The sequence below is a fragment of the Morone saxatilis genome, unplaced genomic scaffold, assembly GCF_004916995.1.
Source record: "Morone saxatilis isolate NCDOM2014 unplaced genomic scaffold, NCSU_SB_2.0 Contig22, whole genome shotgun sequence".
NCBI lineage: Eukaryota > Metazoa > Chordata > Actinopteri > Moronidae > Morone > Morone saxatilis.
Genome location: NW_023339785.1, coordinates 268,014 through 281,851, shown reverse-complemented (window position 1 = coordinate 281,851; position 13,838 = coordinate 268,014). Strand labels below are relative to the sequence as shown.

Here is a 13,838-nt window from a genome sequence, read left to right as displayed (position 1 = left end):
TTCCCTCCATGCTGCATGAGTAAAGGAATTTGATTCATCACACTGGGTTTGTAATTCTTCAGAGAACTAGCAACTCTCCAGATTATGGAAGAATACCCCTACATGTCTGAAGGCATTTTTTGTTTATTGGCCTTGTGAGTGCAGACATCAGCTGATGACTATTATCTCAAAAGAACTGAAAAATCACACAATCTTGAGAGTTGGTGAGGGAGAAGAAACCTTACGAAACGCTGAAAAACAAGTTTTTTCTTTCTCAATCTATTGGTTAAAAACCACACATTTCATCTTTTCAAACAGCAATGATGTATGTGTTTATTTGCATGTAGAGCAGGGGAGTGAGATTGGATCACAAGTGACTGTGGTACAACCTCCTCTACTGCCCTGCACTGTGAGTGGCTCACAAGGCCCAGCAGGGGAGACGCACTGTGGTGCGAGTAGGAAGCACACTTTTACTCTCTCTGTCATTAATTACTTTCTTCATCACCTGTGATTGAGAAAGTAAAAGTGTGTGTCCTGCTTATATAGTAATGAAATCCTAACTGCTGACAGTGCAGGTAAACGTGCGACTTAGATTGATTTAGAAGCTAAACTGAAAAAAACAAGTAACACATTTTTCAATGTTTTTATTGAACAGCCAAGTGGACAGTCGTAATGGACATTCAGCTGATCAGTCAAGATGCATTTATTAATGCCTGGTCTAAACAGGGCCTTGGTGTCTGCAACATCCACACATCCACTCTACTCGCTTTTCGTGGTGCATGTCTCTGACTCTCTAGCTGCAAGCAATCCTTTCAAAGTTCTGCTGTGTGTTGTGTTCAGGTCCTGAGCAGTAAGATGCTGGAACAGGACACCCGCTACCGTCAGCTGAGCCAGGAACAACTGGATAACTTCACTCTGGATATGAACACTGCCTACGCAAGACTGAAGGGAATGGAGGAGGCCATAGACAGTAAGATACACATAGACATACACATATACACACCACTTTCTGAAAAAAGGCTAGAAATACTGAGACCATTTGATATTGTCAGACCCATACATGTTGAAAACGTAACTGCAGCCAATCTGACTTCTGGTGACAACATGTGCTCTCTCCTGTGCTGTTTTGTGGTTTAATGTTCAACAGTGCATCATATTTTACAATCTCAAGTTTTACAAACTGTAGTAAAGTGCAGTCAGTTTGCTGGAGACCACTCCACTGAGACTGCAGCTGGCTTGGGTGAGAACAGCCAAACATGCCACCAATGTGAGTGTCTCATAAGTACCCACCTGAATGAAACGCTGCATCATTAAACAAGGAGACGTAAAACTAGGGTTAAATGTGTCAATACTACACCTACTGGTAAATTATATGACTGTCTGTGAGCAAGTACTGTCCTGTATTGTCTAGAAAAAGTCTTGGAAAATGTTCTGGAAAGCTAAAATTGTTTATTAAAAAGAGTGGGAAGAGAGGGAAAATTAAATGACAAAACAGCCAAAAAAAAGAACTAACTGGCGATGGACGAAATGCAGATAGCTATGATATGCATGTCTGAGTGCCCAACCTTAGTGTTGTCACAAATATAATGCACCATATCCCGACTTTAAATACACTGTGTGCATGCTGTCTAGAGGGCAGCTGTGGCTCTGAGGTAGAGCCATCGCTGTGTGAATGTGTGAGTAAAGGCGAATGTGGCATGTAGTGTAAAAGTGCTTTGAGTGGTCAGAAGCGCTATACAAGTACAGTCCATTTACCTTCTATGGCTTTGTTGTTCTTTGGGTTAAAATGTTGAAGTATCTAAAGGTATAATAGGAGCTTTGAAAACATTTTGATGTTCTTCGTGTTTCATTAAACCACATCACTTAAACACCTTCTTGTCTCTTGAATGCAGGCCATGTGGTAGCGGAGGAGGAGGCCCGTAAAGCTCACCAGCTCTGGCTCTCTGTGGAGGCTCTCAACTACACTTTAAAGACGGCTAACGCTGACATCCCCACCGTGCCTCTAGAGGGTGCTGCTCAGGCCGTGCGAGACAGCTGCCATGACAGCGACTTTGCCTTGGCTCTATCATCAGCTCTTCCAGAGGAATCCCTGCAACGCGGTGTGTACAGCGAGGCCTCTCTCCGTGCTCGCTTCAACTCCCTACGATCACTCGCACGCCGGGTCGCCCTTATTGACGAATCTCACAACTCCTTGTACCAGTATTTCTTGTCCTACCTTCAAGCTGCCCTGCTGTTTGAGGAGAAACAGGAAGCACCACCTGCCCAGCTGTGCAGTGAGGATTTAGACCCATTCAAGCTTCTGTCATATGCAAGCTACTGCTTAGAGCATGGGGATCTGGAGTTAGCAGCTAAACTGGTGAACCAGTTGAGAGGAGAGGCCAGGAGAGTGGTGGAGGACTGGCTGACTGAAGCCAGACTCACACTGGAAACCAGGCAGGTAGTCAGTTTGCTGTCTGCATATGCTAATGCTGTGGGGTTAGGAACCACCCAGGCTCCATAGGCTGCCACTCTCATTTACCCTGGCAGTCCTTAAAGGAACAATACACTGAAAATCTAGAGTATCCAGTAGTCTCCCACTGTAGAAGCTGTAGCTTACATCTTTGTGGGAAGGCAGCTGTAGTCAGTTTGGATTCACAACAACTAGGGCGGAGTGTTCAATACTCAGATACCCACTTTTCAGTGTCATATTCCATTAAGTTAAGTGAAGTTAATCAAGTGATGGATGTTAAGACGCAACATAAATTAATTTTCCTTAAAGTCACTGCGGACAATTATTTGTAAAATATGATTGATGCACCCACTTGATCTAGTCTTGTCAATTCAGCCCCACAAATTTGTTTTAGGTATTTATTCCTATTTTCCCAAGTGTTATGGGAAATCAGTACTAACATTGATAAAAGAATTTGTCATGCTGCATTTTATTTTTGTCAATACTGCACGTTACAATAAATCATGAATAAGAATGTTGTCTGTTGGATTTCTTCATTCCTCCCTCACATCTGTTATAAGTAGGTAAATAACAAAATATGCCTCTTTTAAGAGGCAGAAACCTTGGACAGACCCCTCTAGGTGGGTGGCAAGGTAATGACAGGACAGAGGTAACGACAGAAGGACAAAGACAGATGTTAAAAAAAAAAAATAAGTTGTGGTTATTTTTTAATTCCCAGTATATTGAATCGTAACCCCTGTATCTTGATATTGTGTTGCCAAACTCTGGATGGGGTCCAAGGGTCTGCATGTTCACTGTTAAGAAAATCTGTACATTGCAGGAATCTGCTATAGTGATACTAGTGTGATGGCTAATGAGCAATACTCAACATCATTATTTGGCACATGGCTGGAAACTTACACCACCACCAAACGAAGCAAGGTTTAATGTTTTAGGTGGGGCTCTTATTCATCCATCTATCCATCAAGGTATCAACAGAAAGAGTCGCACTAATATCTAAAGTTGACTACCTTTCTTGCATTCATGCTTTCTTCCTTCTCTTTTCTTTTTGGTGCCTGCCTCACACCTACACACACACACATGCACACACAATGAGAAACGGAGAAAATGTGTGCCACTGATTGAATTCAGACGCAACTTCAGTTTATTTGTGCATGTGCTGCATCTCCCCTCCACGACCCCACATGTGACTCATGAAATGAGTGAATGAATCAAAGACAAAATAAATGAGAGCCTGTGCTTGTGGAAGAAGACATTTTCCGACTTTACTGATGTGTTTTACTGTGTGTTAACACTGATACTGCTATGTATTTTGCAAGTTTGTTTATTGGAGTCTTCATTCACAGCCATTCTGATCATACATTAATGTTCGTTCTGGTTAGTGCATAGTAAACAGTTTATGCAAACATTGCTTCTCCAGTGCTGGTTAGCTTGTAATTGGGCAAGAACATTTCCAATGGTTTCCGAGTTTCTTTGGTCCATTGTGATAGCTGTAGAAGAAGAACGTGAGTAGTCCAACAGTAGAATCTGACCGAACAGAAGCTTTGTTCTGTAGTACTGAGAGTTTTGTTCCTAAACGTCATATCCTGGGAAGAAAGTGTGTCATGGTCATGGTGGGTGTGACCCGGTTGCCTCTCTTAGTTTTTCCAGTCTTGCTGAGGCCAATGTACATGCCAGGGTAGGCAGCTGATTCATAGGCATTGTAGTTGTTGGCCAGGAGATTCTCCTTGAACTTGCATTCGTCATTGTAGTGGCCCTGTGGATAGGAAAGGGTGAACAGAAAACAGTAATTTATCAAGTCACTACTAATCATTCTTTCTCTTCTCTTAAATGTGAGAAATGCCTGTTTTCCACTATTTGGATTTTGTGGGTGTTTGTAAAATGTGTCAAGCTACTTCCACTTTTGCTCGTGACAGACAAGAGTCCTAATTCACACTAGAGGTTTAAAATAGTTAGACATGATCTTTAAGGTGTGCAAAGCAACAAAATGCCGGATGCCGTTCTTGTTCATTCAGGTACTGATCATGTCGCCCCCAAATTGCCACAAAAGTGGCCTCGTGTATATCCCTGTGGTAGATAAAACAGCGCGGTCTACTCTTTAGGGCAGTCAGGACCCACACTAGGGGTCGCCAAAGCTTCACATTTAAAGGCAGAAAACTTTACGTGTTAGGCCTATATCTATCTATATATATACGTTTTTATGCATTAAAAAAGGTTACTCAGTTCAGTTGTTTTGAGTGCATATATTTGCAGATTATTTTACACATGTACAAATATCAGTATATAGTAGATATTTTTGTGATCTGTTTTGCTGCCACCATGACAAAAACTTCCTTCCTTGTCTCACAGTTTTTGTTTAGTTTTTTTGTTAAAACTAAATCATTTGGTATGTATTTATTTTGATTTCTGTTGGCTGTATGATTTTGAAAACTTGAGATGTACTTCAGGATGGGATCCTCTTTTTTTGTGAATTTTATTTGCAAAGCTTGGGAGAGGCAGAATATTTTATTTACCGAGCTGTAAAATAATCTCTAGTTTCAAAGAATGGCTTGGCATAGACATCCTAGCTGTACGTCATCAGGCTCAGGAGCTGACCTCATAATACTATATTGTATGCCAATATAGGAGGGAAACTCAGTGGCATGGCGGACTCCCCCACAGAGATATGGGAGGAGCTCCAGCCTAAGGTCAACCTAACTCCCCCCACCCAACTGAACCACCTACCTTTGTACATGCAGGACTGCTGTTAGATGATGACTAACTGTTGGATGACTAACTGGTGCTTAGCTTATGGCAGAGTTGGCCTCAGTATTCAAACGACTCTAACTAGAGCTGATCACCAAATCCAACATTATACCTATGGCTTATGGCCAAAAGTAAAAGACCTACAATTAACTGTGACATTAATTAATTAAATCAGACAGAAGCAGCAGACAGAGTGTATTCACCTCATCTGGATATCAGTAGTTGTGTTAAAATCACATTTTCAAGTTTCTGTATGTAAGTTTACTGATTGTTCTAAATGATTTAATTATAGGTTGTTTCTAAGTTAATTGTTAAATTAAATGAATGGTTATAAATTGTTTATTGTTTACTTCTAATAGTATATTTCAGTTCTTGGATCATGTCATCATAATTACAAGGAAATATCTCATAATTATGAGTTCAGGATCATAAAACTGGATTAGCGCCAGCAGTGTGCATATAGAAAAAGATTTTTTGGGGGTTGTCGGTGGAGTTAATTAATGGACTTTATCGGTTAACTTCCTTTCATTTTTTAATTACCCACTTGAAAACAATGAGGGTTTATCAAAATAATTGTGTAGAAACCAGTGACCCTCACCTGATACATTCCAGCATGGAGATGACCTCACACCATTATCAATATACTGGTTGTGTTTTTTTCTGGACAAACAACTGTGCAAAAATTCACACATCTTCATCAAATTGGCAAGCCCTGATCAGTTCTTACCGAACCATAGAGTTTCCCTTTGTCGCTCATGGCAATAAAAAGACCACTTCTCACCCCAAACAGAGTCACCACTCCTCTCTCCACTGGGGAAATTTCTAGAAGACCTGCGATAAAACATGAGAATGATCAGCAATAAATAGAATACAATTAAAAACGGAAAATTATAAAGGGAACGCCAATACCGCTTTACTATAATCACCTGAAGTGCTTTATAGTCCCAAAAATATTCGAACAGGAAAAGTGGGAAAGCACCTGAATAATTTATTTCCACTACAGAATATTATAATTTACTTTACAGCACTTAAAGTACCAGCTGAGCTAAGCACAAATCCATTAAAAACTTTCAAATCAGTCAAAGTAAGAGGCTACAGCACAAGGATATCTCAATATCCTTTTTTAGTCGTTGTCATCCGAAGGGATTGCTTTTTTATTTTTCAGGAAAAGGGCTCTAGAACAACAGGTTAGGAATTTCAGACCTTAATATTTTTTGATACACACATATTATGTACTGTTACATTATAGATTTAAAAAGAAAATAATTATCTGCTGTTTTTTCCTTGGTCCAGTATTTCCATTGTGCAAGTGACATTTTATAATGTATTGCTATGGGATAAAATGAGTAACCACTGGAGACTAATGACTAAATATAATATGATACAGAAATTCCTGTATCTCAAAAACTATAAGGAGTTCTATCAGATGTTTGGTACAGTTTGATTCAGTCTAAATCTGATAGTTTACATGTCAAATGAGTGTTATTTTTGTAATTTTTTAAATAAATTGTATATATTTAGAATCAAAACATTTGATTCTGTGATGTGTAGCCACATGTCTCAAGAGTTTCCACAGCAGATTTTGAGTTAACAACTCTAACAGAGTCTGTGAGGCTTTTCTTGCACATACTAAATATAGTCATTAGTCTCAGATTGCATAGGTGATGCACTTCCTGTGTGAATCTATGCATATTTATATTTGTCTTTAAAGGATATTTATTTGTCAGCCATTTAAACTGTTGCTCACACATACAGAAAAATTTGCAGAAGAAAGTGTAAACATTGCACTATTTCTCTGATAATTTTGGGAAGTACACAGAAAGTTTTTTTTATGGTTGGAACCTGACCTGTTCTCCTGATGCCTTCTTGTCGAAGGTTGCGTGCTTTCTGCAGCCCCACGTACAAAGACATTTAAATGGACATTGTCTATAGACAAATCTGGCAGTTGATTTATGTGCTGCACTCTCAAGCAATCATTACTGCGGTGGCGAAGTTAAACATATTTTCACACAAACAACATGATTTAAAATATAGTTTGTGGTGATTAAAATTAAAATTTCTAAATTACAAAACAATTACTTTTTACACATGATAAACATATCATGTTCACCATGGATACTATTCATTGTGTCATTACTTTATCTTTTTTAATATAGCTTTCTCTTCCAAATCCATATCCAACTCAACCTGTAGAATTCTCATTTTCATTTTATGCTCATGAAATTCTTTGTCTATTTTCATGCATGGTCACACTTTATTGTTCTCTCAGTTCATCAGATAGGCTGAAATGCATTGTCCTGAAATAAACTTTTGTGTAACTGGAATCAATTAATGTACAAATTCATTCATAAGTGTTACTTAAGTATATGATTTATACCATTATTATAAAATGTTAGCTCAAAGAGAAAACATACAAGATCGGCGGCCAAAGAATGATTGCAGGTTTACCCAGCTCTGTTTGGGTGGTTGGGACCATGAGAATTTTCTCCAATGATCTAATGTTATGGCTACTGGAGTAATATATTTTAAGACAATGGATATGTACTGCTGTAATTTACTCAGTAGCGCTTTTGCAATAACAAAATTTAACATATGGGTTTTTCTCTTCAAACACAGTAAAAAACATTGAACCATTCCATATAAGTTACACTGATGTGTACAGGCGCTCATACAAGTTACAAACTGCAAGGCATCATGATAAACTACATCAGGAAGATAAATGCATATCATTTACATCAGCCTAGTCTACTGACAGAAAGGGACTTTGGATTTCTAGCAGTTTAAGCAAACAGAGTTTTTTCGAGAAACTATCAATATGGACACTTTACATGCAGTTGAACAGGAATTTGCAAAATACTTACTGTATCTGTTTTCATTATGCACACCTGTGATCTTCCCATTTGGTAAGACCTGAATGTGGAAGCCGATGCCCACATTACAGTAAAGCCTTCTTAGTCTCTTTATCCCCAGCAGGTATTCTCCATCTTTAGCCATCACCTCCCTCTTGTCCCAGGAGCTGCCACTGGCCCAAACCACTGCGTTACGTATGGGTTGTCTCTTATTGCTGATGACTGGGAGAGGAGCAAAGAAGCTGCACAGGAGGACCCCATACAGAAGCAGAGGGAGCCTGGACCTTGACGATGACATCCTATGCCCGCCAATCCCAGGAATCAAAGAGGTACACAACTATTGTGAATTTATAAGGCCAATGGAATGTTCACTTAGTAGGAACAGAAATGGTCATTAAAAAAATACCAGCTTCAGTCTCTCTAGAGAAATAACATGAAGAAAATGCCTCAACTTTTGTTTTTAAAGCCCAGACAAAAATGTCAGTATGCATATTTAAACATCTCTAAAAAGTGAACCCATTAGGGGTCCCGTTTGCCAATGATTGGTCTCTTGTTCCCCAGTTTTGCTTCCTCCTCAGGTAGATCCAGCAGACAGACAGCAGACTTATATGTGCCCCATATTACATCACACACCACCTGCTGTCTTGTTTGTCTGTGAGTCACAGATGCTGTAGAAGCACACAAACTGAGAAATACATAAAACACATAGTGACAGAAAACAAAGAGGAACACGCAAGTACACATAAATACAGAGTAGTGAGTAATTAACTGGCTTTATTTAAAAGATTTGATAGAAAGACATAGAGCACCTTTGCTCTAGAAGTATCATTCACCGACCATTTCAAACTGGGTGTTAATTATATCTTCATTACTTACAAGGACTGCTAATAGATTGCGTACTAACTCACTCATAGTGACACACAGAATAATATTATACAATATATATACACTAACTTCCATTCCATATATTCAAGTTTCATTGTATGTGTGTATATTAAATGTTTAAATGAAACTTAGAAAAATGTGTAATGAAACTTTTAATATTTCCAGCAGCCTTGAAAGAATATACAGTACTGGAAGTAACAGAAATCTTTATATTTTGTTAGATCCATCTGTAGGCTACTTGTAGTTTTTAGACCACAGTCTGAGCTATAGCCTAAGAAATAGTGTATGCAGTGATCCCTGATGATGTTGAAGCAGAAGAAATCTCCCTACTTTTTCAGGAAGATGGACTTGATGAACAACTGAATAATCTTTTATTGTCACAAAGCTTAAAACAAGGTTGTAGTTTTATTATTTCATATAACTACCAGATAACTTCTGTTATGAACTGGTGCTATACAAATAAAACTGAATTGAATTGAATTAAAATATAGCGGTTATATTGTGGAGACACACGTTTTTTGTTGGTCAGCAGTGATATTAATTCAATAGCTGCTCCCTACAAACCCCATTGAGTTTTTCGGAATTCTGTATAAGATCAGCTTCATTATTCTTCTCCTAGGTTGGTTCTGTATTTTGTTATGGAATTTCAGACCATCATGAGGACAAGTAGAGGTAGGCTTATCTAAAACATTTTAAGGTCAAAGTATTAATATATAATCAATAAAGTATTGCTGATTCTGATTATCACTGATATTTGCATGTCAGTTTGATCGTTTCTATTCTTTGCTAACCAAACCTTATGAACACATTGGGACCATTCTACATGAACAGACTGCAGACAAAATTAGCACTGTCTACATGCATCTTCCATACAATTCAATAGAACTGGCACCAAAGTCTGCCACCAAACAGCATTAGAACCTTGGTGTTATGATATAATGACCCATCCTCCTTGAGGTCACCCTGGTAGTTGGCTTGATTCCAGAGCATTTTGCAACACAGATTTTGCACAGCTACTGGAAGATCAGCTTATCCTCTGTTGCGACAACTGATGAAGCCCTAGAGGGATAATGGCCACATAACTACCAGACAGAGGTGCTTTAACTAAAAGCTCTATTCAGCTTATGTGGCCATTGAGCTTGCTTCTGGCATCCTGAAATTCAAGTTCAGGAGGCACGGTATCAGTGCAACAGTCACAGCTTGTTGCATTCTTCACATAATTTATATAGAATAGGCTGTGGCTCAGGAGGTGGAGTGGGGCATCAACTAATCAGAAGTTTGGCAATGCGATCCCTGCCTCTTCCCGCTGCATGTCAAAGTGTCCTTGAGCAAGATACTGTACCCCAAATTGCCCCCGATGCTGTGATGTGAATGAGTTAGTTTTGTTTGTGATGGGCTTTGCCATCACTATGTGAATGTGGCATGTAGTGTAAAAGCTCTTTGAGTGGTTGAAAGACTAGAAAGGCGCTATACAAGTACAGGTCCATTTGCCATTAAACTCAGACATTGATGATCCTGACACACCACAGCCAAGCAACCAAGATTCATCTCATTATAGAGATATGATCTATGCCCACAATTAAACATAGGATACACCTTCACACTTCCTCTTTTATTTACACGTTTTTTTCTGCTGGTGTGCAGTATTGGAACAGGGTGATGTCAGGCACCTCGGGTCAAATGCCAAGTTTATCGTGGAAATGAAATACTACTACTTTGTAATATTAGATAAGGCTCTAAACTGGATATCAAAGACTGCAGCTGTGCCTCCAAGTAGAAGCTCAGGAAAAATCAGCAGAAGATTTCAGTGTATCAGTGGACCCCAGAGGCAGTGTGAATGAGAACCAAGTTTCTTAATGAGATGTATGAGCAAAGACAGACTTATATTGTTCAACATTTTTGTGTTGTTTTCTTTTAGTAACTCTATCTATCAACTTAAATAATTTCTTGTTACTGCTTCCCAGTTTCTTTTAACTGGGTAAATTGTTCGCCCTTGCATGTGGTCATTTTCTTTTCACATCTTCTCTCCGCTTTAATCTCCTCCACCTTGCCAATTCCAGCCTCACCAGTGACTCGAGCAGCTTTCATTTGCCACATTAGTGTATCTCATCTCGTATCTCATGTTTTTTGTTTAAAACTAAAGGTTGTTTTCCTATGCTTCAAGATCATTATCTGCACTCCTGCCAGCCTGTTCACAATGTAACACTGGGTATTCTTAGCATTAACTATAACTTGATAGGTACTGATTTAAAACTACCTTTGGGTCGTAGGTAAAGCAGAATTATTTATTAGTTACCATTAATTAATTTATGCCTGCCACTCAGCCTTCACTCTCTACCCTCCTCAGTTCAGCCATCCTCTATTTTCCCCTAACCCTCCACCATGTCTCTTCCTCTCATCCTCTATTTCCCATACTTTGCATTGAAGTCCTGTATTGGTCATCTCTTCACTGAGTCTTGTGTTCTGCAATTGGGTTCACCTGTTAGTCGTAACAGTTCACAGTTGAAGAGGTGCCCAGTGCTGCACTCCTCACTGCCCAGCCACCGAGTATTTCACAGTGATTGCTGATAATGCCATTCAAGAAAGTTAACCATTTACATTTTCTTCGCATTAATCTTTGAGGTGCTATACGCTCTCTTATGGTTATTGCTTTGTTTTGGTTTTGTTGAGATGTTTTTTGTTTTGTCTTTTTTTTTGTTAACTGGAAAAAAGTTTAAGTTTGCAGAAACATGTCATAAAACATGTCTCTGAAATAAGGTATCAAAGAAGTAATGTTTTGGTATTGGTGCCCATTCTTGGTTACTGTATTAGCAATGGTATTCAACATTTTCAGCTCACTTCAGCTAAGTTTTGCTATTGTTTTGCTTGTAAGACATCTGTGTGATTTTAGAATTACTTTGTGGAGAAGCAATAAAACAGTGTCTTAGAATAAAAGATAGAAAAGACAAAAAAACGTTTTAGTGGATTTCTTTACTGTGCTACGGCTCAGCAGATAGAGCCATTAATCAGAAGGTTGGCAGTTCAACCTTCCACTCCAGTGTCCAAGATACTGAACCCCAAATTGCTCCTGATGCTGTGCCATGTGGGATTGGGATTAGTTTCCATTTCTGATGAGCAGTTGGCACCTTGCATGGCATGGCTCTTGAAAGGTGGTGTATAAATCCAGTCAATTTAGGCACAGTGTTACTACAGCTTCTTTAGTTGTCTGCTGCTTTCATACACTACTAAAAGATTCAGCTCAAAGTCTGGTACATCCAGCTACATGTTGGTATTTCCCTGCTCTGCCCATTTATTATTATTATTTGGTATTTTAATGGCCTGGGAAGCATACAATGCAGCAGTGTAATGAAGGCATATTTAGATTTATGGGCGTTGAAAGTAGATATCTGAGGCTGCTTTTGACGCCTAGAAGAGAACAAGTTATATTGTAATAAATAGCACAGGGTATTTTGGAATAAGGAACATTTTAGAATATTGTTATTTCAATGGAGCACAGTTTTTTATCATTTATATTTTATTCATGATACACTGTTTCCTACAGTCAGAAAGCCCTTACTCCTCTATGTTAGTTCCGCTGCTGCTGCTGCTGCTGCTGCTGCTGCTGCTGGGAAGCATACAAGTAGTTCAAGCATAAAGACACATTGCAAACAATGTGATTCATACCAACAAATGGCAGCTTATCTGGTCTGCACATAATCCAGCAGCAGCGGAGGGTTGATATCATGTGACATGTGGTGCGTCAGAGCACTGCTCATGGAGGGCTCTTTGCAGGGCTCAGAAAGAGAGGAGAGACAGAGGCAATAATAGATCATGTGTGTACACATGCAAAGGACTAGTCCCCTCACCGGGAGAAATCCCCATAGTAGTTGTGACGTGGGTAACAGTTTATCAGCATTTTCTCTGACATCAGACCCTGTCGACAGAGTTTCCCCCAAGCCATGTGAGAGAAATTGTGGTCTAGAAAATCCTTATAATCTGGGTTCCCAGACAGCTTTTCGTGAAATTTATTACTAGATTTTCTCATTCACCACCTCCTGTGTGGCTGCAACTCAGTACCCTTATCACATTTGGCAAGTGGGGCCCTATGGCTCACCACTACTCAAGCAAGGGCCCACATGTATATTCCAGATGTTAGTGTATTTATTTACACAGACTTAAACAAGACAGATGCTTCTGCTTATCTGTCTTTGCCAGACTACAGTCTGATCAAAAATGTAGACAGAAATAAATGGTCAAAATGTTCATGTTGGATTTTTATTCATTCATTTTATTTATTTTTTAATTGATGCCAGAAACAATACTTAACACATATAGGCACAAAAGAGACATACACAAAGCAGTACAGACACAAGGGGAGTGCCAAGTGGGAGAGGTAGACAGTGCCAGTAGACAGTAGGGTAGTACCCTCTACATTAGAACAAATCATCAGCAGGCTCACACACAAAGAAGCCAGCAAATTATCATTGTACAGCAATTATGCATTAAGGATCTACTCATGCAGCATGGAGAGAAGACCACGGCATTGATGTTCTTTCTCGACTTCCAGAATGCTCTCCCTTATATGCCTTTCAGTACATCATCCAAACAAAAACACATCTGTTATCCTATTTACATACTGCTGTAAATCACACATGAAAGGTTGAGGTCTTGAGGTCACAAATGGTCCTTTGATCTGACCCTGTGACTGTGACCAGATTATTATCAGTCATCCCCCTACCATAACATCACTACGACGGAGTATTAGGGCCAAAAATAATTTTATTTTTTTTGGAAATTACGAGAAAAAAAATAATATAATATAATAATATAATAATATAATATTACGAGAATAAAGTAGTAATTTTATGAGAACTGTCAGCCTGTTGGCTCAGCCAGCAAAACTGTTTAACGACGAAATTATCAATACGTTAGTTTACCTGTCAACTGTACGG

At 39.0% G+C, this 13,838-nt stretch overlaps 2 protein-coding genes across 2 annotated transcripts in view; one reads left to right on the top strand and one right to left on the bottom strand.

Moving 5' to 3' along the window:
* immt (inner membrane protein, mitochondrial (mitofilin)) overlaps positions 1–2,942 on the top strand; it is a gene marked incomplete in the record, with an annotated part of 4,886 nt that extends 1,944 nt beyond the window's left edge. The window contains 2 exon segments of the mRNA XM_035669647.1: positions 820–949; positions 1,872–2,942. Of these exon segments, the coding sequence (XP_035525540.1) occupies positions 820–949; positions 1,872–2,479 (738 nt within the window).
* A 1,065-nt stretch (positions 2,943–4,007) lies between these two features.
* Positions 4,008–8,320, bottom strand: LOC118333911 (fibroblast growth factor 4-like). The gene is made up of 3 exons (XM_035669731.1): positions 8,035–8,320; positions 5,901–6,004; positions 4,008–4,184 (listed from the first exon to the last, which is right to left on the bottom strand). The coding sequence occupies exons 1-3, from the start codon at positions 8,318–8,320 to the stop codon at positions 4,008–4,010; spliced, it is 567 nt and encodes a 188-aa protein (XP_035525624.1).
* Between the last annotated feature and the right edge of the window lie 5,518 nt (positions 8,321–13,838).

Excerpts from the sequence above, each read along its gene's own strand:
- LOC118333911 (XM_035669731.1), bottom strand. The coding sequence starts at position 8,320 with ATGTCATCGTCAAGGTCCAGGCTCCCTCTGCTTCTGTATGGGGTCCTC. Across the intron at positions 6,005-8,034 it reads GCATAATGAAAACAGATACA|GTCTTCTAGAAATTTCCCCA; the intron begins GTAAGTATTTTG and ends GTTTTATCGCAG. Across the intron at positions 4,185-5,900 it reads AAGGGAAACTCTATGGTTCG|GGCCACTACAATGACGAATG; the intron begins GTAAGAACTGAT and ends TCCTATCCACAG.